This window comes from Halichoeres trimaculatus, unplaced genomic scaffold (assembly GCF_033239565.1).
Source record: "Halichoeres trimaculatus isolate MK-OKI-2021-1 unplaced genomic scaffold, fHalTri1.1 fHalTri1_scaffold_1, whole genome shotgun sequence".
NCBI lineage: Eukaryota > Metazoa > Chordata > Actinopteri > Labriformes > Labridae > Halichoeres > Halichoeres trimaculatus.
The window spans coordinates 41,413,670-41,437,180 of NW_027437179.1; the positions used below are offsets into that span (position 1 = coordinate 41,413,670).

General features: G+C 38.3%; 2 protein-coding genes across 3 annotated transcripts; one reads left to right on the plus strand and one right to left on the minus strand.

Annotated features, from left to right (window-relative positions):
* Window positions 1-319: 319 nt before the first annotated feature.
* On the plus strand, window positions 320-22,748 carry ergic3 (ERGIC and golgi 3). 2 transcript variants are annotated; one of them, XM_074675615.1, is made up of 14 exons: window positions 320-516; window positions 1,779-1,849; window positions 4,199-4,286; window positions 5,778-5,897; window positions 6,134-6,230; window positions 6,320-6,485; window positions 8,051-8,108; window positions 11,903-11,917; window positions 15,012-15,043; window positions 15,200-15,296; window positions 19,723-19,787; window positions 19,882-20,018; window positions 20,100-20,155; window positions 20,245-22,748. In XM_074675615.1, the coding sequence occupies exons 1-14, from the start codon at window positions 429-431 to the stop codon at window positions 20,322-20,324; spliced, it is 1,170 nt and encodes a 389-aa protein (XP_074531716.1). In that variant the 5' UTR covers window positions 320-428; the 3' UTR covers window positions 20,325-22,748. The 2 variants fall into 2 exon arrangements, with proteins under 2 accessions (XP_074531716.1, XP_074531725.1); XM_074675624.1 differs by lacking the exon at window positions 11,903-11,917.
* On the minus strand, window positions 15,443-18,668 carry romo1 (reactive oxygen species modulator 1). The gene is made up of 3 exons (XM_074675636.1): window positions 18,512-18,668; window positions 16,199-16,329; window positions 15,443-15,710 (listed from the first exon to the last, which is right to left on the minus strand). The coding sequence occupies exons 2-3, from the start codon at window positions 16,327-16,329 to the stop codon at window positions 15,602-15,604; spliced, it is 240 nt and encodes a 79-aa protein (XP_074531737.1). The 5' UTR covers window positions 18,512-18,668; the 3' UTR covers window positions 15,443-15,601.
* Window positions 22,749-23,511: the final 763 nt, after the last annotated feature.

Below are 23,511 nucleotides of genomic sequence, written 5' to 3' on the forward strand. Positions count from 1 at the left end.
AGAAATCTCAACAAATACGTATGAGGAAGCCATTTGCGCGCATTAACTCATTACATTTTTTAATGGTTTTAACCGCCTTGTGTATTTTTCCAACCTTTACTCAAAAAAAAAAAAAAATATCAAAAAAGTACAAAACGAGGAAGTGAAAATTGTTTAAACCCTCTAATTTCAAGTAAAATTGTTATTTAACCGATGCCTTAAATTTTACTTCATTATTTATTTATTTTATCGAATTCTTTTTCTTATTTTTTTCTTCAAACACACAACAAAAAAAGCCGATAGCGAATTTACGCGGCTTCCTCTGATTGGTCGAGCCGGGCCTTGTGCCGTGCGTGTCCCGGAAGTGAAAGCGGAGCACTGATGAGTAGCTGGAGAGCAGGAATCTGTCGGATACACTTCTACTCTAAGGTGGATTTCTGCTGGAGAAAATGGACACTTTGAATAAACTGAAGCAGTTTGACGCTTATCCCAAAACTCTGGAGGATTTCCGAGTGAAGACGTGGGGCGGAGCGACCGGTGAGAGGCTTTTATTAATGAGAGAGAGGAGCTGCCATTCAGACACACAGGCTGTTAGCAGCTGGGGCTAACAACAAGGCTAACTGAATCATCTGGGTTTTATATCACAAATATCAAAAAGACATGAAGTTAAAGCCTAACAGGAACATTTTTACACTCAGTTAGTCTGAACACCGGCAGGACAAACACATTTAATACGTTACACTGTGTAATAATGCATCATCACGATATGGCTTTAGGTAAAAATGACTGTAAATGCATATTATTAAGCTGTACTTTAAAGATCAACACCTTAGTGTGGTTATTCGTTTATCCTTCAACTATTTCAGGAGGTACACACCAGTTATAAGTGTCTTTATGTCAAAACATCAACATTTATTAGTAAGGCACTGATATAAAACATGATTTTAGTTGTCTACTGGTATTCAATGAGATACAACAGCTGTTTCCTGATAATACATTAATTTTGTTATTGCTAACAGGGGCTGGAGAACACATTAAAACTGAGTTAATAGTCACTAACACTATTCAATTTGCCATTTTTACTCCGTTATTCAAATATTGAAAAATCATAACCATCCCTTACTTCTGGGTTGTAGTGATAACGAGCTTAATAGAAAAATCAAGACCCAGACCTGAACATGATCTGTCATATCCAACATTATCTTTGTGTAGGGGCTAAGTTAGTCCAAATGATGGATCAGTTTGTGATGTTTTGTTGTTAAGACACCATTCTTCTACTACTAAAAAAAAAAAGTAACTTCAGCCCTTTTCAAAAACCAGTACACAATGCTTTTCTTTGTTATACACAAGTACAACAAGTTGCCAACACTGCTGCAATATCTGATGATAGACATTCAAAGCGACTGTTGAAAACTTCTTTCATTGTTGTTTTTGTTAAGATGGACTGTCAACCTTTATTGTTCTGAATAGTTTTTCCTTTCGCTGCCGTCGCTCTGACCCTCTCAAACAAAATCAGAAGCACTCAGTCTTAAATAAGTTGTAAAAAGACTTTACAGATGGTGCAGCTACAGTTTGATCAGGAGCGGTTATTTATATCCATGTTTTCATTCATTCATTCATCCAAACTCTTCATTGTTAAAGCACAAATTAAGATTTAAACTCTGAGATGTTTTAATTCTAAGTTTTCCAGAGAAAATCAGGCAAAAGTCAATTAAAGAGAATAAATAATGTCACTCTTTTAGATTAAAGGTTCATTCCTCTGATTTCTAACTCCCCCTCCTCTCTGTTTCTGTCTGCAGTGACCATCATCAGCGGTGTCATCATGTTAATCCTGTTTGTCTCTGAGCTGCAGTACTATCTCACTAAAGAGGTGAGTTCATCCACACGACGGGATTATTAGATCTCCTCCTCCTCAGCTGGGCTAAAAAATGAAGCTGAAATTACATTTCACACAGGATGTAAAGACATATTTAACACGTATAACACATTTATAAAAGGTATTGCCACAAAGACAGGTCTCCTTATGTATTGCACAGTTTAAAAACGTGGAGTATGCCACAGAGTCTGTACAATTTGAAGTGTCTTCTTATTAAAAACCATAAAAACAAACAGTCTGAAACAAGAGTACGTAGAGTTTAATTAACATTAATATGTTCTTGATTTTGATTATAATCTTAACTCAAGCAATTTCTTTTTTTACACTTTTACAGCCCACAACTTACTTACACTTTTTTGTATTTCATTTTTCAAACCAGTAGGTCTGTTGATAAATTCTTGGTGTGTATAACTCGTCTGATTGTATTTTTTTACACGTTAAGTGCTTATTTACCATGTATCTATTTTCTTTCTTTTTCTGCTGGCTTTGAAAATTGCTGCTGTAACGCCACAGTTTCCAGGATTGTTTTGAAGCAGACTAAGAGGACAGGAAGTTGTTCAGTTTTAAATTTCACTCAGCACCAATAGATTGAATTTCATCTGTAGTATCGCACATCGATTCATGTAAAATAAAAGAGTACCATGTTTACGGATGGGTACCTTTCACATTTGAAATGTGAAATGCCCAGTACCTGGTAATTGGTACTGATACTCAAAGGTACCAACTTTCTGTACTTTTTTTGTGTTTAAGTGGTAAAAAATATCAAAATACATTTTTCAATTTAACACATTTGTTCTTCAATATATAACCTTGCAATGCTGTGTTCATGTCCAGCATGGAAAATCTCCTACTCTTCCACTCCCTCACAGTCACAAGGATGCTTTCAGGTACCTAAACATGGTACCATTTGATTTTACGTGAATCGGTACCTGGTACAGAATTCGGTCAGTAGCTAAAAAAGTACCTAATTCAGTACCCATCCCTAACCATATTTTGGTCCCTTAACACATCCATGTGACTGAGAGAGATGAAGAGTAGGCGATTTTCCATGCTGGACGTGAACGCAGCATTGTGAGTTTATATACTGAATAATAAAAATGTTAAATAGAAAAACTTTGAGATTTTATCATTAAACAAATAAATATTAATCACCACATTAACACAACCGTTGAGTACTGATACTGATTTCCAGGTACTGGGCATTGGTACTGTATCATTTTAAATGTGAAAGGTTCCCATCCCTACACAACTCCATCAAATCTGACACCGAAGCTAGGAGCAAATTGACCTGAAAATGTTGTTTTAATTCCTTTAACTGTTGCTTCAATTCTCAAATTGATGCATTTTCAGCTTTTTGTCTGAGTTCTTGACAAGTTTCTGAACTAAATAACAGGAAACGGTTTGTAAATGTTGAAAAAGCTTGGTAGTTATTTATGATATTTGTGATTTAAAGCAAAAAGTGCTAATTCAGCACTCAGCCTTTCTCATATTGTGTTTTTTGCAAAGTAATAAAAAAACAAAACAAAGAAAATTTGAAAAGAAGGATTTTTATTCATTTCAAATCAAACAGTTTGAACTCTGACAGCATCTCTGTCATCCTGAGATCAACCAATCAGCTCTCTCCCAGCTTCATCAGACGATCCTGATGGGCGTGGAGGTTGAATTTGATGTTTATATATTTGCTGATTTTGTAGGGTCATCATGTGTGGCCTTGAAATGTCCTGTAAAAAAGAATAAAACTTTGATCTTTCATCTGTTGTTGTAAAATACGTCCAAAAATAGTGATTAAAATGTATTTTTTGTTGGTTTTTGGATCAGCCTATGAGAGTCTTCCCACAGCAGGGGGTCAACATCCAGAAAACAAAGAGGCCTGTTCAGCTGATAAAGATCTGTGAAGGTTACTGTTTACGAAAGATTAGCATAAAACTGATGGTCTGAGGTGAACGTTACGCAGCTTTCAGGACACGGATCCTGTCAGACCGGTCTGAGGAGTCCTCTGAGACAAACAATGACACTTCAGTTTGCTGGAGACGCACACCTTGGAGATTCCTCAGCGGTCTTTGTCTCTCTGTCACTCAAAGATTTATTTCGTGATGACAGATCCAACTTGTTTTCAAGATCCAACAACATAGATTTATGATCTTACAGAAGAATCAGATTTATTGACTCAGTCTTAAAGTTGTAGAAGAAGTCAGATAAAAGATGAAACTGCATCATTTTCTTCCTTTTTTTGGAGGGGGAGGGTAAAAAGATGAGTCTAGGAAATTCCCTAATCTGTGTGATTTCATTTTATCCCACAGAAAGTCGAAGCATTAACCCCTCGTGTGTGTTTTCTTCCTGCAGGTTCACCCCGAGCTGTACGTCGACACGTCGAGAGGAGACAAACTAAAAATAAACATCGATATCATTTTTCCCCACATGCCCTGCGCCTGTAAGTACCACGGATTCACCGTTTAATCTGCAGCACTACACACTTAAAATGCCAGTGTGGTCATTTCTTTATATACACACAACATGAGAATTTCCTGTGAGCCTGCAGGTGTTTTATTGTCAGAGAGTTTGGTGGAAAAATGGGGAACTCTGACACTTTAATGGTGTTTAAAGACGAATGAATTAAAAGAAAAAAAACACATTTTTCTGCCTGTTAAAGAGACAACTATCCAATAAACTGTTTTTTAAGGAATAAAAAGAAGAATGCAGAAGCTTCAGGGTTCAAACACCTGTTTTCTGATCTCTTCTCTGGTTGAAGCTGTGATAGATGAGCGTTAATTCCTTCACGATTTAAAAAACAGAAGACCTGAAAATCTCTGTGAAAGAAAAGGAGACAATCAGAAATTTTGATCTTTAAAAACCAGATTCAGCCGACATTTAACCGTACACTTCTTTGAGTTTCTGTACTGCAAAAACTGAAATCTTGTCAAGTGTTTTTGTCTTATTTTCAACAGAAAATGTCTTAATAGACTTTATCTGAGCCACGTTTACCTGATCAGACCAGAAAAATGTCTGACTAAATGTCTTATTTTTAAGTTCCCATATTCTGCTCCTTTCCTGCAGTTAAACATGGATCATTGATGTCTTCATGAAATGGTAGTGACATGTTTTGGTCCAAAAAGCCAATAAATCAAGCACAGCAGCATTGTTTCCAGGCTCTCATAGCCCCTCTGTTCAGAACCCTCTGATTTAGTGGGCGTGGCCTTCATATGTAAATGAGCCACCGCTGATACCGCCCCGCTCTTCCACGTCACTGAGAGCGGCGCCACGAGCTCCGAGTGCACAATGTTTAGAAAACAGAGAAGCTCGCTTACCGTAACATTACAGGCTAAAACAACAGGCTAACTGCAGCTAAAGTTAGCATCCTGAAGCTAACACAGAGACAGGGGGGACACTGAGGAAAAGCTCTTCCATCTGCTCCACAGCACACAGCATTTAAAATACTCACATTTCCAGGGTCCCAGGTTTGTTGGAGGATGGTTGGTAATGCGCCTGGATTCAGGACCAGTCTATTGGCTAGCCCTCTGTTGGACTGTCCAAAGTTGGAAAAGCAGTCGGCCGTGAAGTGACTAGCTCACACATGCTCAGTTTTACTGAGTGTAGCTGGAACATTTCCTGATGAATGAACTCTAGACACTTAGTCTGTCTTCTTCTGAGATGGGAAGCTTGAGCATGGAGCTATGTGGCTGTTTACAGCCAAAAACAGCCACACTCCTCTCTCCACTGCTGGAGAGATTCACGCCACTCTTTTACTTAAAATAACTAAAAACACTTGATAAGAGTTCAGTTTTTTGCTGTGTTGTAACAGCTGAGCGAAACTGATGCCTTTGAGGTCAAACGCAGGCCTTAAACTTGCTAAATATCTGAAACTTCCCAAATAAGCCCTGAATGTGTTACCCTAAACCCCCTCCCGTCTTTATTTTCTGCTCAGATCTCAGTATAGACGCAATGGACGTGGCCGGCGAGCAGCAGCTGGACGTGGAACACAATCTGTACAAACAGCGTCTGGACAAAGACCTGAAACCTGTGACAGACGAGGCAGAGAAACACGGTGAGCCTCAACTTTACTCCCAGATCAGACATCCCTGTTGCATTTTGCTTTTCTGTGTTGAATATCAGAGTTTGCAGAAGGAGAAAAGCTCCAAATGAAAGGTGAAACTCAGTTTGGGTGCAGAGTTTTCAGAGCCTGAGAGGACAGGCTCTGGATCAGAGAGTATGAGACTTCAGGGTCACACAGGATCAGGTTTTTCTCCTGGTGAAGACTCTTTTTGTATCTCCTGTGTGTAGACCTGGGTCAGGCTGACGACGGGGAAACGTTTGACCCCAGCACGCTCGACCCGAACAGATGTGAGAGCTGCTATGGAGCCGAGACTGAAGACCTCAGGTAAGAAACAGACATAGACGGACACGTCCTCTCAGCTCTCTTCCTGTGTGTAACCAGGCTCCTTTTCATGTGTGTGTGTGTGTTTTCAGGTGCTGTAACACCTGTGACGATGTGCGGGAGGCGTACCGGCGGCGGGGCTGGGCGTTTAAGAGCGCCGACACCATCGAGCAGTGTAAGAGGGAGGGCTTCACGCAGAAGATGCAGGAGCAGAAGAACGAAGGCTGTCAGGTTTACGGCTTCCTGGAGGTCAACAAGGTGAGTCATGACGACAACAAGTCAAGAAGCAGCAAGTGTTTATGGCTTATTTAGAATAGAATAGAATAGAATAGAATAGAATATTTTCCTCATTATCCACCAAAGTGTAAAATTGACTTTGGCTCACATTTTTCACATAAAATATCTTATCAGACGTAACAAAAGCCGCAATCACCTGACGAGACCAGAAAGTGTCTGATTTCAAGATGTTAACCCTTTAACACCTGAGCCTTAAAATACCTGCCTGGACTTTTTCGCTTAATTACACAATAAAATGATCAAAAAAATGGGAGTAAATGCTTTTAGGGATGGGTACCGAATTAGATACTTTTATAGGTACCGGCAGAATTCTGTCCAAAGTACAGAGTACCGATTCACGTAAAATCAAATGGTACCATGTTCCTTGTGACTGTGATGGACTGAAAGAGTAGGCAATTTTCCATGCTGCACATGAACACAGCATTATAAGGTTATATATATTTAAGAATTAATATGTTGAATTGAAAAAATAGTAAATTTTTTGTTAAACAAAATTGATTTTTTTTTTTACCACATAAACACACAAAAGTACCGAAAACTGGTACCGTTGAGTACTGATACCGATTGCTAGGTACTGGGCACTGGTACCGTATCATTTCAAATGTGAAAGGTACCCATCCCTAAATGCTTTAGATCATGTCATATGAGAATAAAACAGCTTAGACGAAGCAAAACACACACACACCTGAAGATTGCTGCTCCTTGTCACTTGACAAAATGAAAGTGAAACTTAAGGAGAGCCGTATCCAGGTGGTTACACTCACTGTACAAATAAGGCTTGGTTATGCTTGCCACCCGTCCCTTGAAATACGGAATTTTTCCGTAATTGGGAATTAAAAGTTGCGTTCCTTATTGAACCAATACGGAACGCAGTTATTGCGTATTTCACATTTGTCCCATGCACGACTGTCACACACACGCTCGCGCACATACGTGAACACTAAACTAACAAATAAAGGACAGGAAATATTAAAGACAGCAAAATATGTTGCCTGCCTGCCCTGCCCTGCACTGCACAGCCCAGCCCCTTTCGCGCTCCACTTCCTGGTTACCGTTCGTTGCCTAGTTACCTCGCTCGCTCTGCTCAGTGCACCGCCACGCGTCTTAAAAACAACAAAAATGTCTTCGACTTCTACAGCAGATGCTCAGGACACCCCACCTTGTCCTCAAAAGAGGAAACGTTTGCAAAAATATAGACGGGAGTGGGAAGAGGGCAACCCGTGGCTCGATAGAGTCACTGAAGATGAATATAAAGCAAACTGCAAGGCATGCAGGAGAACTTTCTCAGTGTCTCATGGAGGTGTGACAGATGTAAAACAGCATGCTGCAGGGGACCTCCTCGCGTCCGCCTTCTGGAAACGACAGTTGGTTGATTGATTTTAATCGTTGAATAACTGCTCATCATTAATTGGGTGAGAGAAAGTCACAGGAAATCACCACTACTATAGTTCTGAATTTTTTGTAAAGAGTCTTTAAAATGTCTCGATCTGAAACTTGTGTGTCTTCTTCTCCTCTTTGTGTCTCAGGTGGCGGGGAATTTCCACTTTGCTCCTGGGAAAAGTTTCCAGCAGTCTCACGTCCACGGTAAGACCGGCTGTTAAAAACTCTGATCTCACTCTGATCCGTTGGGATGTTTTTGAACACCCTGAGTTTCTTTGAAATTCAAAGACTGCACATGTTACAAAATCGAACTTACAAAGAAAGTTGATCCTTCAGCAGATAGCTCTGATTCAGAGAGCTGGGGTCTGTTCAGAATGATTATTAAAGACAAAATCCTGAAACAGCAGCTGAACGGCTCCACAGGTTTGTTCCTGTTTTATTTCTAAGATGTGAAACTTTTCCTCGTACAGACCCAAGCTCTGACTGATCAGTTAGTCCCTGAAAAGAAAATCTGCTGTAAATAAAAACCCCACAGGACAGGAGTATAGTGTGTGTTTCCACACTGTTTCAGCTCACTGTGCTTAAGATCCAGGGTGTTCAGAAACATCGGCTGTTTGTGTGTTTGTCTCCACTCATCATCCAACCTGCATCGCATCAATCACATCAAATATCCAGTTTTTAGAAATCATTATTCAACGCCTGCACAGTTTTTATTTTGACTGAACGATGACCTTTTGTCAGGCATCAGAATGCTTTATTTATAAAACCCAGTTCAGACAAACCACAGCTCGGGGGACAACCATGTTTTTTTTAATAACTTTGATCAATTTTAATTTTTTCTCTAAGATTTTTATATAAATATATGTTGACACTTTTTTGGATCTTACTGCAAACCTAAATTTCTGCATTTGCTTTATGATGTGAATCCCTGGAAGTCCAGCTCAGAGTGAAAGCAGATCTGATTATCTTATCTGTGTTTTTCTCAGTCTCTGAAGTAAATTCACTGAAAAAAACTTGAAGTTTAGAAAGATATTGGCGAAGGAGCAGATCTGTTTGGGTCGGTGGTCTTGCTCTGAATGCAGGTCCCAGTAAGAGTTTAGTCCTGGTGGAGCCACGAGTTTACAGGTCAGGACACTTTTTGCACAATGAGCAAAAGGGAAATTAAAAATTTCACCTTAAAAAAAAAAAAAAAAAAAAAAATCGCACTTAAAGGCAGGGTTGGCAGTCCTGAAAAACTAGCATGAGTTTGAGTGTAGCATCTCGTCAGGACTCCGCCTAGCCCCCCCTCAGGAATAAAGCTAAAATACAAGTAGTACATGTACATTTTCTCTAGGACTTGATAATATCAGCATCTACCGATAGCGTTTAGATCTTAATATAAATGTCCGCGCAGGAGGAGGGAAAAACGGCAGGACGGGATCTGATTGGTTTATCAGATTGGATCCTGATCGATGTGATTGGCTGATGTTTTCCTGGGTTTTCTCCTCCTGTAGATAACGGATATTATTTGCTCTCATTTAAGAACACATCATGTATTGCTGCCATCGGGACATATAGATCATTTTAACCAGTTTAACAAAAAGTCTATCTAAATCAAACTACCAATTATACCGCTAAGCCTGGGACGATAGTCAATAAATCAATTAATTGTTCAGTAATTGAAAAGAACTCAATAATTATGCCAGCCTTAGTTTATCACCATGTGCGTGCAGGTTTGTTTTTGTAGTTTGGTATGAAGCTGACGAGGATGATGAAGGCTCATGGATGAGAAGAGAAACGTCTTCACAGACTCTGAACAGTCCGGTTTCCTGGTTTGGAGCGTTCAGAATAACTGAGCTGGATGATGAGAATTAACACGGACACAGAGAGTTTAGTTTGCTACATCACAAAAGAAATTTTGCTTTTTAACAGTTTTTTATTCAAGCGTAATTTTTGACTGAGAGCCCATATTTTTACTGTGTGTTTTTTAATATTTGAGAGTTATTGATATTCCACTGAACATGGTAAAAAATTCACATGGGAAATAAAAGTTTATTGCAGTATTCGGATATGGTACGTTAACACCAGTGGCGATTGCTCTAAGACTGCAAGTGAAGCTCAGCTTCCCCTAAAATGTCCCTAAAAAAGAGGTGATATGTTCTGCTGTGTGAACATTTCATTGATAAATCTGAGCTAGAATTCCTTCATCTTTAGTTCAGAATCAGCTCCTATCACAGGTAACTGGCTCCACCTCCTTCTCATTCATCCCCGCAGCGTCTCAGCGCTTTAACACAGTCGGACGCTGAGCGTCTTCTGACTTCAGCGGGGAAGCGTAGAGTGGGTTGTTCCACTGTGGAAACTGGATGGTCATTGGATAAACGCTGGGCTTTGTCCCGCCCATCGGACGCTCAGCGTCTCTGGGGGTCTATGAGGCAGTGGGCTGGCCTGGACGCTGGGCTTCTGCATGATGATTGGATGATCTGTCTGAGGCTGAATCCCTTTTTGATTGACAGTGAAATGAGCCAGTCAGAGATCTTGAAGTATAACCCTCCACCAGAGCATCTTCTCAGTTTAACAGTCAGTTGTTCTGGACTGATCCAGAGGTTTTATCGATCCACAGCGAGTTTACTTTTCTCAAAAACGACGAGCGTTGTGTTTAAAGATTCTTTCTCTTTTCACCAATAATCAGCTACAGCTACAGCTGTGGAGCTTCTCCCCCTGTCACTCACACTTACAGCCTGTCGTAGTCTCACGTAGCAGCTCCAGCTGCTAACAAGCTGACACAGAGGGGAGAATTTACCTTTAAATAAATAAACAAATTCATGATGTAGGCCAGAAAAAAATGAGCTTCCCCTCCTTGACTGATCAGCAGACGCCACTGGTTTACTCACAGCTTAAGAAATCAGACTATGAGCTCAGTCAGCACGAGATCAGACTAGATAATGTGATTTCTGTCTGACTGCAGTTCAGCGCCAGCAAATTTCATCCCGACATGTGATAACCACGAATAGTGTGTAAGAAACATAAGAGGTGCAGCTTTAGCTTTCTGCATGAATACCCAGACAAGACCAGACCTCCTGATGGGACTTCATGATCCAGTTATGACCTTAGTCTGACTGCTGCGTGCGTGTAAACACACTGATTGACAGAGGGATTATTTTGCTCAAAGTATTACTCAAAAAGTCATCATCCTGTGCACAATCTCTGCAAAAACTAAACTCCCAAACACATTTTTAATTCAAGGCTGAATCTCAGGACGCTCATCACAGGATGCTCAGGATTTAGGATCAAAGATTATTTTCCTCTGACCTAATTCACTGCAAAGTCCACGTTCCTACTGCATCTATCTCCATTTGTGTTTCCTTTGCGTGTGCCTCAGTTTCTCCTGTTGTATCTGCATGCTTCAAGTGTTTGCACGTTCAAACCAGAGCAGGAAACACACAGCAGACAGTTACCAAACGTGATGTTTAGTAATTTTTATCAATAGCTCCCTCCAGCAGGAGAGGTTGGTCTCTGGAGAAAAGTCTTGTTGTGATTTTTGTCTGATCTTCTGCTTCTGCTGTCAGTTTCCTGCTCAGTGTGACTTAAATTAACTAGCTTGTTTCATTAGCGTCACATTTGAATGCTTAGCAGCAGAAAAAAGAGACAAGAATCACTCAAGCTGAAGGTTTTTACTTTAAATAAAGCTGAAATAAGTTATCCTCACCCTTATTTTCCCAAACCTCCCTTTATTCTTCATCTCCAAGCATCTTACACCAAAGATCTTAAAGTTATGAACGCTGTGCCGTGTGTTTGGGGCTGCATGACGACCCTGACGGACTCTTCCTCTGATGGATAATCCTCTGTGATGGGACATTCTGCTCTTCTGTAAAAAAAAAAAACTTTAAGTCTGTAAAGCTGTTTTAAAAGTCATGCGTCAGTGTCGTGCAGCCCCAGCAGCGTCTCTCCGACACGTCAACGTGAGCTGCTTTGTTGTGCTCCTGCATCATTACAGTGACTCTTCTCTCTTCTTTCTGCAGTGCACGCTGTGGAAAGTAAGTCCATCTTTATTTGTAGTTTCCTGTGGTTTATAAAGTTGATGAAGTTTCTGTAGATCAGTGAGGTAGGGCAGGATGATTTCTTTGAATCCATTTGCACAAGTTAAACTGATTTATTCTGGATGTGAAGAGTTTCCCAGATGTGACTAAATACATGTCAGTTTTCTACACAATAATTAAAATGCTTCATGCGTTGATTCATATGACTATAAACAGGTTTTTATCATATAGTTTCAAAGATTTCTGCAGAAGGAGAATGAAATCTGGCTCTGCACTGGAAAAAACTGAAATCTTACCGAGTGTTTTTGTCTTGTTTTTGGTAAAAAGTGTCTTTTTAGACTTAATATGAGCCACATTCACCTGAACAGCCCAGAAAATGGCTTGTTTTAAGTTATTTAAAGACTAAATGAGGTCAAAATAAGATCTGAGAATATTTTTACTTGTTACAAGCAGTTCAGACCTCATCTTGACCTCATTTTGTCTTGAACACACCCTCAGCTGACCGTCTGAGGAGTAAAGTGAAGTTAGTACTAACATATTTAGTCCAGAAAAACGTCTTGTTTGAAGTTATGTAAAGACTAAATGAGGTCTGAAATTTTTGTTACAAGCTGTCCAGACCTTATTTTGACCTCATTTTTTCTTGAACGCACCCTCAGCTGACCGTCTGAGGAGTAAAGTGAAGTAAGTACGAAAAAAAGTTAGCCCTAAAAAATGTCTTATTTTAAGTTATCCAAGGACAAGATGGGGTCAAAATGAGGTCTGAGATTTTTTCCAGTAATTTCAATCAGTTCAGACCTTATTTTGACCTCATTTTGTATTTAACGCACCCTTAGCTGACCGTCTGAGTACAGTGAAGTTAGTACAAAAATAGTTAGTCCAGAAAAATGTCCTGATTTATGTTATTTAAAGACAAAATGAGGTCAAAATGAGGTCTGAGATTATTTTGTTGTTACATGCAGGTCAGACCTCATTCTGACCTCATTTTGTCTTTAACACACCCTTAGCTGACCGTCTAAGTAAAGTGAAGATAGTAAAAAAATGTTAGTCCTTAATAATGTCTTATTTCAAGTTTCTAAGTACAAAATGAGGTCTGAGATTTTTAGTTGTTACATGCAGTTCAGACCTCATTTTGTTGTTAACACACCCTCAGCTGACCGCCTGAGGAGTCAAGTGAAGTTAGTACGAAAATAGTTAGCCCAGATTTATTACTTGTTTAGTTATTTAATGACAAAATAAGGTCTGGGATTTTTTAGTTGTTACAAGCAGTTCAGACCTCATTTTGTCTTGAACGCACTCTCAGCTGACCGTCTGAGGAGGAAGGTGAAGTTAGTATGAAGATAGTTAGTCCAGAAAAATGTCTTGGTTCAAGTTATCTAAGGATAAAATGAGGTCTGAGGTCTGAATTCTTTGGAACAAGTTAAAAAAATCTGTCAATTGACAAAGGAAAATTTGCTTGAAACTAGAATAATGTCTTAATACAAGAAACTTTTCCCTTGTTCCATTGGCAGATTATTTTACTTGTTACAGCAATTCAGACCTCATTACATAACTTGAGACAAGCCATTTTTCTGGACTGGTCAGGTGAATGTGGCTCAAATCAAGTGTAATGAGACAATTTTTACCTAAAATAAGACAAAAACACTTGATAAGATTTCCGTTTTTTGCAGTGTGTAGTTTCTTTCACTGCTTCACCCCGAGTAACACAGGCTGCGGAGTCGTGTAACTCTTGTATTCTGAGTTGAAGTCGTGTGTTTGGACTTTGTGATGAGTCGGCAGCTGCTGTCCAGTAAAATTGTTAAATCCTCCTGCAGCTTTAACCCACTCTCTGTAAACGCCTCAAAAGGAAATACACTGTAACTTCAGGGCAAGATTGGACCAATATGAAAACTGTGGCTGATACAATATCAATATTGGTAAACAAAAAAATAGTTTTGGGGTTTTGTAGTCATAGAAAACAAGATCATTGGGGTCTTGAAAGATCGTTCAAGATGCTCTGAAAATGGCTGGCAGCTAATGAATAAAAATATCAGTCCACTTTTACCAGGGATGCACCGATCCAGCTTTTCTGACCCTGATACCGATACCTGGGCTTTGGATATCGACTGATACCGATCCTGATCAGATACCAGTGTTATAAGACTGGTAATGTTTTGAGTAAAGGCAAAAATGAGTACAAGCAGAATTACTGAAGTTAAAATTGATTTAAACTAAAAGCGTTTGGTTTAAAAAAAGCTTCAGAATTTACAGGAATTGTAATTTTTCATATCTTATACCTTATACCCACTTTTTTCCCTGGCTTTCCCTGGCACAGAAATCCCTCAGTCTATTTATTTTATTTATTTAATTATCTGATTGCTCTTTCAGTGCCTTTTAATGGTGCTTTAACTACGTTATAAATTGTTTTTGTATTTCACATGAAGTGTCTCTCTTGTCTCTTGTTCGCCATGTATTTCATTTTATTTTATTTATTTAATTTCTCTGTACAGCACTTTGGCCAACAGTGTCTGTTTTAAAGTGCTGAACAAATAAAGTTGTAGACTAAATCATAGTTTAGTCTAAGTGTTAAGTTTGGACCCATCCTTTCCCACCGATATACAATCCAGCTTTGAGGGGCTGGATCAGCGCCCATACCAGGATCGGATCAGTGCATCCCTAACTTTTACACATCAGCTGATACAGATACATCGTGCGTTTCTACGTCAGAGCCTGACTCTCAAATTTGCAGGAGAAACATCAGTTGCATTGTGTTGACCTACCTGATTAACAGGTTTTCATGAAGCTGCAGACGATCAGATTTCACAGAAAAACTTCCCCAGCTGACTCTTTGTTCAGTTATTCAGACAGAGCTGTATCTGAGGGAGGTCAAAGGTCAGGCTGTAGCACCATGAGAGTAGATCTGACACACGCACTAACTCTGTGTGACACTTGGCTTCAGCTTGTACCAATCAGCTCACACTGACACGACTCACGTTTATCACACGTCTTTAAGCTGGGACACGTAAACTGTTGTTTTCCTCTGAGAAATGTGTCTGAAACTTCTGTAGGGAACAAATCCAGTCATGTTTTGTGTCTTTTTGTGTGTTTTTTGCAGTACACGACCTGCAGAGCTTCGGCTTAGACAACGTGAGTAACACATCTCTAATCAATCTCTTTCCATCCTCTTTTTTTTGCCTCTTTTATTTCTGTAACTGTAAACACAGTCTGCAGAAATATTTTCCTAAACTTCTTTTTCTGAAAAGTTGCTGCAGTTTGTTTAGTCTTCTATTTGTGGCCTCACAGATAAACATGACCCACCTGATAAAGCACCTGTCGTTTGGGAGAGATTACCCCGGCATCGTTAACCCGCTGGATGGGACGGACGTCACAGCGCAGCAAGGTTGGTGATCAAAAACTGTCAGATTTTTACCCATTATCGTCATTCAGAGAGGATACACAGGAGGAGAGGACGATGTAAGGATTTAAAGAAAAAAATTCCCCCCAGGTGTATAAATTCTTTCTGCCGTTTCAGAAAGGTTAAAACTCTAGAGTTTGTTTGACAAACTGAACTTTTATTGACAAAACTAAACTGCCGTTTGAGGCGGTGACAGCGCCGAGCAGACACAGAGACGTGATTGAAATATTCAGAGGAGTCCCATAGCTGTACAGATGTGTGGAGATGGAGGAGGTTAATCCTCGTCTTCCTCAGCAGCGGATGCCCATACCGATGGCCATGAAGGTGCCGAACGTGCCCCCGCTTTGCATCATGGTCTTTCCTACTCCGCCCATGAGCTCCCTGCCACGCATGCCGATCCTAAAGACAAAGAGAATAGTTTTTATTTTACTAATGTTGACAGAAAAAACATGAAACAGTTCTCATTTCTACTAGAGAAGACTTTTTTTAAATGATAAACTTTACTTTTGTTTCCATTAATATGCAGAAAAACAGCCACCAACTCCAGGACACTAACTTTAATTAGCACTTATAAACGATAAGAAACAAACTTTTACTCCTTGGGGGATTCGCAAAACAACCACTCAGAGAGTTTGGAGTCAAACTGTTTCACAGGAAAGCTTTAAGGAAATGAAGTGAGGTTGTGTCAGGAGTCTAGCTTTTGATAAACTGAGAATAATCCAACCACCTTGGCTGAGAGTGAGCTGAAAAACTATAAAATGATCAGACTGTGAAAAAAGTTCAATGAGTATCAGGGACATAAAACAGCAGCTTAATAACTGATCCTCTTGTAGACTGAAATGTTTGCTGGTTCTGTAGTTTCTCTCTGTAAAAGCTGAATAACTCACCGTAGACAGGAGAAAGTGCCAAACATGGCGCCAGCAGCCATTCCTACTGCAAACCCCATCATGAAACCCATCTTGACCCGGTCAAAGCAGCTGGGCTGGGTCTGACCATACGGACCTACTGCAACAGGCATCTGGAGAGGAAAGATAAACTGAGCTCAGGCTGTTGCCTATAGATGTTTACAAATGAACTAAAGAGATAACAGAGCTTGATTTAATCCGTGTTCCTCAATTAGTTTGTGTTTAATCCATTACCTGAGAGGGAAACTGTAAGAACAGTGTCCACAGTGTTTCAGAAGACATTTTTTTTCTTTGTGTTACAACACTAAGTTTATAAATGCTGCACGGTATACCATCTCTGCAGAAATCTGACATTACAACAGTCAAACAGATAACTAGTCATGGAAAGGTTTAGAAAAGGGAGTTTCTGTAGCAAACACAGTAAAAGGAGTACAATCTCTGATATCCACAATAATTTTATTTAAATAGTCTTCCTGCTGATGGCTTAGTTTGACTTTAAATCTCATAAACAGGCATTACAATCAATCAATACAAGCCCATTTCATGACCACAGGGTGTCCGCAGGGTCTTAAAAAGTATTAAAAGTTGATAAATCAGTTGTGGGAAAATTAAGGCCTTTGAAAAGTATAAAAAAGTCTTAACCGTAATGTTATGACATATTAAATTTTATTGGTGTTCAAGCTCTAACTCCAAAGACGGACAGTTCCAAATGTCCGCCTTGGAAATAGTCCGTCAGGTTGGAAAATGTTTTTCTTTGTTCAAATCACCTTTTTACTGGATACTACACAATGTGATAAGGTATTTATCAATACAGTTATGTTGCGCTGTTGTTTGAGACGTGACAATAAGCAAAGTTGTCATTTTGTGAGGCACCAGCTATACGTAGCACTAGCAGCCCAACATATCCGTAGGCTAATGTGACAACAAACTCCGTTTGTAGAATAGTTTCGTAGCCGTCAGTATGTAGCGCTGACAGAAAGCAAATCACACAATCTTAAGCACATGTCCTAAATTTTAACAATGATGAAATAAATTCTTGTTTTTTTATCTACAAGTTGGCCTTTAAATACCCACTGTTACTTTTTGTGAGAATGTCAATTAACCTGCCTTTAGTTTCACTTATTCTTTCAAGCTTTATTCCTTAGCAATGAACCTAATTTATGTTAAAATGCAAACTACAACTATCAAAGATCGGTTGCTAACAACAGTTTAAAGTTGCGATAATGTCTTAAGACTTTTTGTAAGGTTTTTAAAAAAGTCTTTAAAAGGTATTGAATTTAACCTCAGGATATCAGCATAAACCCTGGACCAGGTAAAGACTCCTAACGAGAGCTTTAAGCAACTTATTCTATAAGTTAGTTTTCCTTCATCGAGTTTTTGATGATTTTACTGATCTGAAATGCTTATTGTCAGCTGAGTCACAACCTTTTATGTGGAGGGGACACAGGATAAAATACTTCTCTACAGAGGTAGAAAAATGTCAGCAATATAATAAAAAAGGCAGAAACATGCATCCACAACATAAATGAATGAGCCTGATAAGAATTGTAGAGTATTTGTGCACCACTACATTGATTTTAACCCATTTTAAACTCCAAATTTACCAATTTTCACTTTGTTATGATTATGAAAGACTAACTTGAAAGACTCCAACATTAACTTTTAACACCTTATTTCAAAACTTAGACATGTAAGATATAAATTATGACAACTTTATGACTCTGGGAACGTAATCACTAAGAGTAAGAAAAGGTTTCAGCTTCCTAAAAGTCAAATATTTGACCTCTGGGTCTGACTCACTGTTATCTGGACTGTTTAAAGATGGGTTTGTCACAGCTGGTGATCCAGTACAGCTAATGTGGTATAAATATATATTACATGAAACATTTCAATTTAATTTCAACAGTTTGAAGTCTGTTTTTGGCGTTAATCAAAGGTTTAGTCGTGACTTTATGTCTGTGAGAGCAGGTTATTCAGTGTTATTTAATGAAGTAGCAGGCTAAGCTAACGTTAGCAAGTTTATATTATACCGTGAGTAAATGGTTTAATCAGACATGTGTTTATTACGCTTTTTAAGCCGTTATATTGTATTGAACATGTTTAAGAAAGCTACTTTCAACAGTTTCCTTCTCACTCCCTGTCACAGTGTGGGGAACATCATGTTTTATTAGCTTAGCATGCTAACTGTCAGGCTAACGTCACCTGTGGCCTTGAAAGATAAACACGGAGAGTAAAAACCCTTACACGGACTTTTTAACCGTTAAATACAAAAATATATTTTAAAACCAGCCTTACCTTGATTTATGTTTTCTAATTAATGAGTTTTCTGGTTCCTAACTGGATGGTTATCGTGTTTTTAGCGCAGCAGCGTTTAAATGTCTTTTTAGCAGACCTCCATACCCGGACAGAGAGACCGACGAGTCACAGAAAGAGAGGAGCAAAGCAGGGAGGAGGGGAAACAGCGCCCCCCGTGGGCACCACAGGAATAGCTTTCAGTTTGAATAATCCAGATAAATTAGTTGAAAAAATACATTTTTAGTTAGGTTCCATTAATTTTCTTTATGAAGTACTCTAATAAATCATGTGTAAATAGTAATATTATTTATTTATGTATTTATTGAGAATTAATTCAATTCAGATCACCCTTATTCCTAGTTTTAAATCCTCCAAATTAATTAAAATTATTGTTATTATTTTTATTTTTTAGTTAAAAAAAATAATTAAAAATTAAAATAATAATAATAATAATAAATAATTGCTTTTTTTGTTGTTGTTTTTTTTTCTTAAAAAAACAGTTGTTAACTTTTTACTTAGGTTCCAATAATTTATTTTTAGGAAGTACTCTAATAAATCAGGTGTAAATAGAAATATTATTTATTTATGTATTTATTGAGAATTAATTCAATTTGGATCATCATTATTCCTAGTTTTAAATCCTCCAAATTAATTAAAATTATTGCGATTATTATTATTATTATTATTTTTTATTTATTTAATTTTTTTTGCACCTGTAGCTCAGACACTTTTACCAAACACATCAGTAGTTTCAATGTGTGTATGGTCACAAGCTGATGTGCCTGGCTATATTTAACACACAGTTCACACATTTTCCATTAAATGACACTTTTTTTTCTTTTTTTTTTTAATGATCATACAAGTTTCCATGACAGCTGTTGCCTTAGTTTGGTTTTCTTTGTTTTGTTCCAGCCTCAGGTCTCTTATTTATTCATCCGTCCATCCATTCATCCGTCCTTGGTGTACCAGTTTTCTGTGTTTGTGATATTATAGCCATCATAAAAAACACTTAAAGCCATTTTTTTTAAATCAAAAATCTAACAGTTTTATTTGATAAATAGTGAGATTAAAATGTCAAAATTACAAGATAGAAAGTTCAGATTCAGAGATGAAAAGAAGAGATCAAGGGATACTTCATCAAATATCTTAGATTAAAAAGTCAAAATGAAAAGCTACTGATTGGTTTAATGACTTCCTCTCTTTGCTCACAGCCTCCATGATGTACCAGTACTTTGTGAAAATAGTCCCGACCATCTACATGAAAACGGACGGAGAGGTGAGACTGAGAAGAGCTGGACTTCTCACCGTTTCATCTTTTCTCCTTACAAACTGTCGATGCTCATCCCTTGTTGTTGTTTTTGTGCGTTCAGGTGGTAAAAACAAACCAGTTCTCAGTCACCCGACATGAGAAAGTGGCCAACGGGTTGATAGGGGACCAGGGGCTGCCGGGCGTGTTCGTTTTATACGAGCTGTCGCCCATGATGGTGAAGTTCACAGAGAAACAAAGGTAGGAGACGGCGAGGAGTTTGCTCTGTAAGAAGCTTTTTAAGGGATAATATCTAATCAGTGTTTCCTCTTTTCTCCTCAGATCGTTCACACACTTTTTAACAGGAGTTTGTGCCATCATCGGAGGAGTGTTTACAGGTCAGTCCTTCTCCTGATGTTTGATGTGTCGCCTCGTACCAAACAGGAAGTTATTAAAATCTGGATTTCTTCTTCTTCTCCTCCTGCAGTGGCTGGTCTGATCGACTCACTCATCTACCACTCAGCCCGGGTCATCCAGAAGAAGATAGAGCTGGGAAAGGCATCCTAACAGCGCCCCCCGCTGGCTTCTAAGGTGCAACACAGACTGAGACACGGGCACAGAGACACAGAGACACAGAGACAGAGAGGAGAGGGACAGGTTCGGGATCAGGAGCAGCATTTTGTAACTCGATCGTACTGAAAAGACTGAAGGAGGACGGAGGGACGTGGAGGTTTTACATCGGTACAAGTTTTTATTCCTCTGTCCGTTTTTTTGTTGTTGTGTAAAATCACTGCAGAGGATCTTTGTGGGACTTTTGATTTTTGGTTTTTGAGCGGTGGTTGAGAATGAATGCCAACTTCAGAGATTCAGACATTCATGAAAACGGAGCAGAGAAGACGACGATTCATCGATTCAGATCCAGAAAAAAAAACACAGAAAAGCAGAATTTCTCCACTCGTTCCTGCTTCAGCGCCGGTCGACTCGCTGTGAGGACGAGAGGCCATGATGGAGATTAACAACATGAGGATTAAGACTTTAAGAAAAGGCCAAATCACAACAAAACTTCACTAAATTTAAAATCATGAATTAATTATAACAGGATATGAGTTTAATCTACCTGAATAAATGAAAACCTATGTTTTAAGACGCCAAACTCCGCCTGTGTCCGAGTGGAAGTTGACTTAACTTTCACAGTATGGTTCAGTTATATTTGTTTCATCCTTACATTTGGTTTTAGTCCTTTAAACTGAATAATTAGCTCCTTTTCAGAGGACTTGGGACAAAAACAATCAAAGATTACAAGGATAAAGAAAATAAAAGTGTTATAATATGGGATAAAGTGCAAAAAATTGGCACTTTAAGTAAAAACATCCTGTGAATAAGTCCATCGGTGGCTGCAGGCGTTGACTTCTTGTCATGAAATTCCACCTTTCCTCTTATAAGTTTATGGCTTTATCTTCAAATCTCTTAGTATTCATTTCTTAAAGGTCTGTGTTCACTGAAAGTGTTTTTTTTGTGCTGGCTGTGCTCCGTTTTCCTCCTTCCTCGTCTCCTTTCACTACAAAAAACTGAAATCTTATCAAGTGTTTTTGTCTTTTTTTGAGTAAAAATTGCATTTTTACACTTAATATGAGCCAAATTGAGCTTATTAGTTCAGAAAAATCTCTTGTTTTAAGTTATTCAAAGACAAAAATGAGGTTTGAATTGCTGTAACAAGTAAAAAAAATCCAACAGGACAAGAAAAATTTGATCAAATTTTAATGTCTCTCTGTTAAAGCAATTCAGACTTCATTTTTGTTTTTAATAACCTGTAATCAGACATTTTCTGGACTGGTCTGGTTAATGTGGCTCATATTTAGTCTAAAAATACATTTTCTACTGAAAATAAGACAAAAACACTTGGTAAGATGAAACTTTTTGCAGTGTTTACCATCCTCATGTGCAGCTTTAGTCATTTATGCTGCAAAAAACTGAAATCGTATCAAGTGTTTTGTCTTATTTTGAGTACAAATTGTCTTGTTATACCTTATATGAGCCGCATTCAATTTATCAGTCCAGAGAAAAAGGTCTTATTCCAAGATATTTATAGAAAATAATGAGGTATTAATTGCTGTAACAAGTTAAAAAATTTGCCAATGAGGCCTGACATATGTTGTAAAACAGGAAACTATTTTCAGACCTCATTGACAGCTTTTTAAAATTCATTAAAAGCAATTCAGACCTCATTTTTGTCTTTGGATAACTTTAAATCAGACATTTTTCTTGACTGTTCAGGTGAATGTGGCTCATATTGAGTCTAAAAAGACATCTTCTGCTGAAAATTAGAAAAAAACACTTGATGAGATTAAAGTTTTTGCAGTTTGTACCATCCTCAGGTGCAGATTCAGACATTTACACTGCAAGAAACTGAAATCTTATCAAGCGTTCTTGTCTTATTTTAAGTATGAATTGTCTTATTATACTTGATATGAGCCACATTCACCTTAGCAATCCAAAAAAATGTCTTATTTAAGATATTTAAAGAAAATAATGAGGTATTAATTGCCTGTAACAAGTAAAAAAAAATAACCAAAGAGGTCCGATAAATGCCTCAAAACATAAAACTTTTTTTCTGACCTCATGTCCTTTTTTTTTTTTTCCTTGTTACAGTAATTCAGACCTCATTTTTGTCTTTAAATAACTTGAAATAGGAAACTTTTCTGGACTGGTCAGGCAAGTGTGGCTCATATTGAGTCTAAAAAGACATTTTTTTACTGAAAATAAAACAAAAACATATGATAAGATTTCAGTTTTTTGCAGTGTAAAGTGAATAAAGAGCTCCTTTATTGGGCATGACTGTGGTTTGAGGTCATAGTTTGGATAAAAAAATCAAAAATAATGAGGATAAAGTTGAGAAATGGGGGATTAAAGTAAAAAGAAGTCATGAGGATGGATCAGTCTTGGACTCATGAAACTTTTTGCTAGACTTAAGATGATCCATTTCCCCTTTAAGCACAGCTAGAAACTGACTTTATCTCATTAAATAACGACTTAATTATCATGAAATTACACGTTTTCTCCTGTAAAATCATAACTTTGCTCTCAAAATCTTTATTTTTTTCTCTTAAGGGCCTGTGTCCACTTTAAGTGTTTTCATGGCTAAAAAAAAAAATCACTTCAGCCGAATAACACGTATAATTGAAGCAGTGTTTTAACATTTTACTCTGAGATAAACGTAACGTAAACTCGTGAAAATCGCCAAATCAGAGTCATTTCTCTCTGACTGACCAATCAGAATCAAGAAAGGACTAAAACAAAGAGAAACACAAAACAATTCTCTGTCATTGTTTTCTTCACTTTCTTTGTAAATTATCTGTAAAGAGAAAAACTGATTAACTCACGCAGAGAGATTTAAACCAGAGGTCGAAGGCGGTGCCAGCACAAAAACTGCTGTCTGTGGAAACAGGCCCTTACTGTGTCTGCACCGCTTCATCGCTCCGAGAGAAAATGAGACTTTTTCTCATGTTTCCTCGCTGTGATCATCCAGAAACTCATAAATCATGATGATTTTGGTATTTTTTGTGTTCAGGAGTGTAAATATGTACAGACACGTCGTCCTCAGAGGACAGAGGGAGACAACGTGTGTCTGTGATGAAGTTTCTGTTCATCCAGGAGGAAACGGCTTCTTCTGCTCTGCTGGGATCCAGACCTCGGTCCGCCCTGCAGGGCTGCGGTTACGCCATGTGCTTCTGTTTGTATTTTTACCCCTGGGTCT

Excerpts from the sequence above, each read along its gene's own strand:
- ergic3 (XM_074675615.1), top strand. The coding sequence starts at position 429 with ATGGACACTTTGAATAAACTGAAGCAGTTTGACGCTTATCCCAAAACT. Across the intron at positions 4,287-5,777 it reads TCCCCACATGCCCTGCGCCT|ATCTCAGTATAGACGCAATG; the intron begins GTAAGTACCACG and ends TTTTCTGCTCAG. Across the intron at positions 6,486-8,050 it reads GCTTCCTGGAGGTCAACAAG|GTGGCGGGGAATTTCCACTT; the intron begins GTGAGTCATGAC and ends TTTGTGTCTCAG.
- romo1 (XM_074675636.1), bottom strand. The coding sequence starts at position 16,329 with ATGCCTGTTGCAGTAGGTCCGTATGGTCAGACCCAGCCCAGCTGCTTT. Across the intron at positions 15,711-16,198 it reads GGCACTTTCTCCTGTCTACG|GATCGGCATGCGTGGCAGGG; the intron begins GTGAGTTATTCA and ends CTTTGTCTTTAG.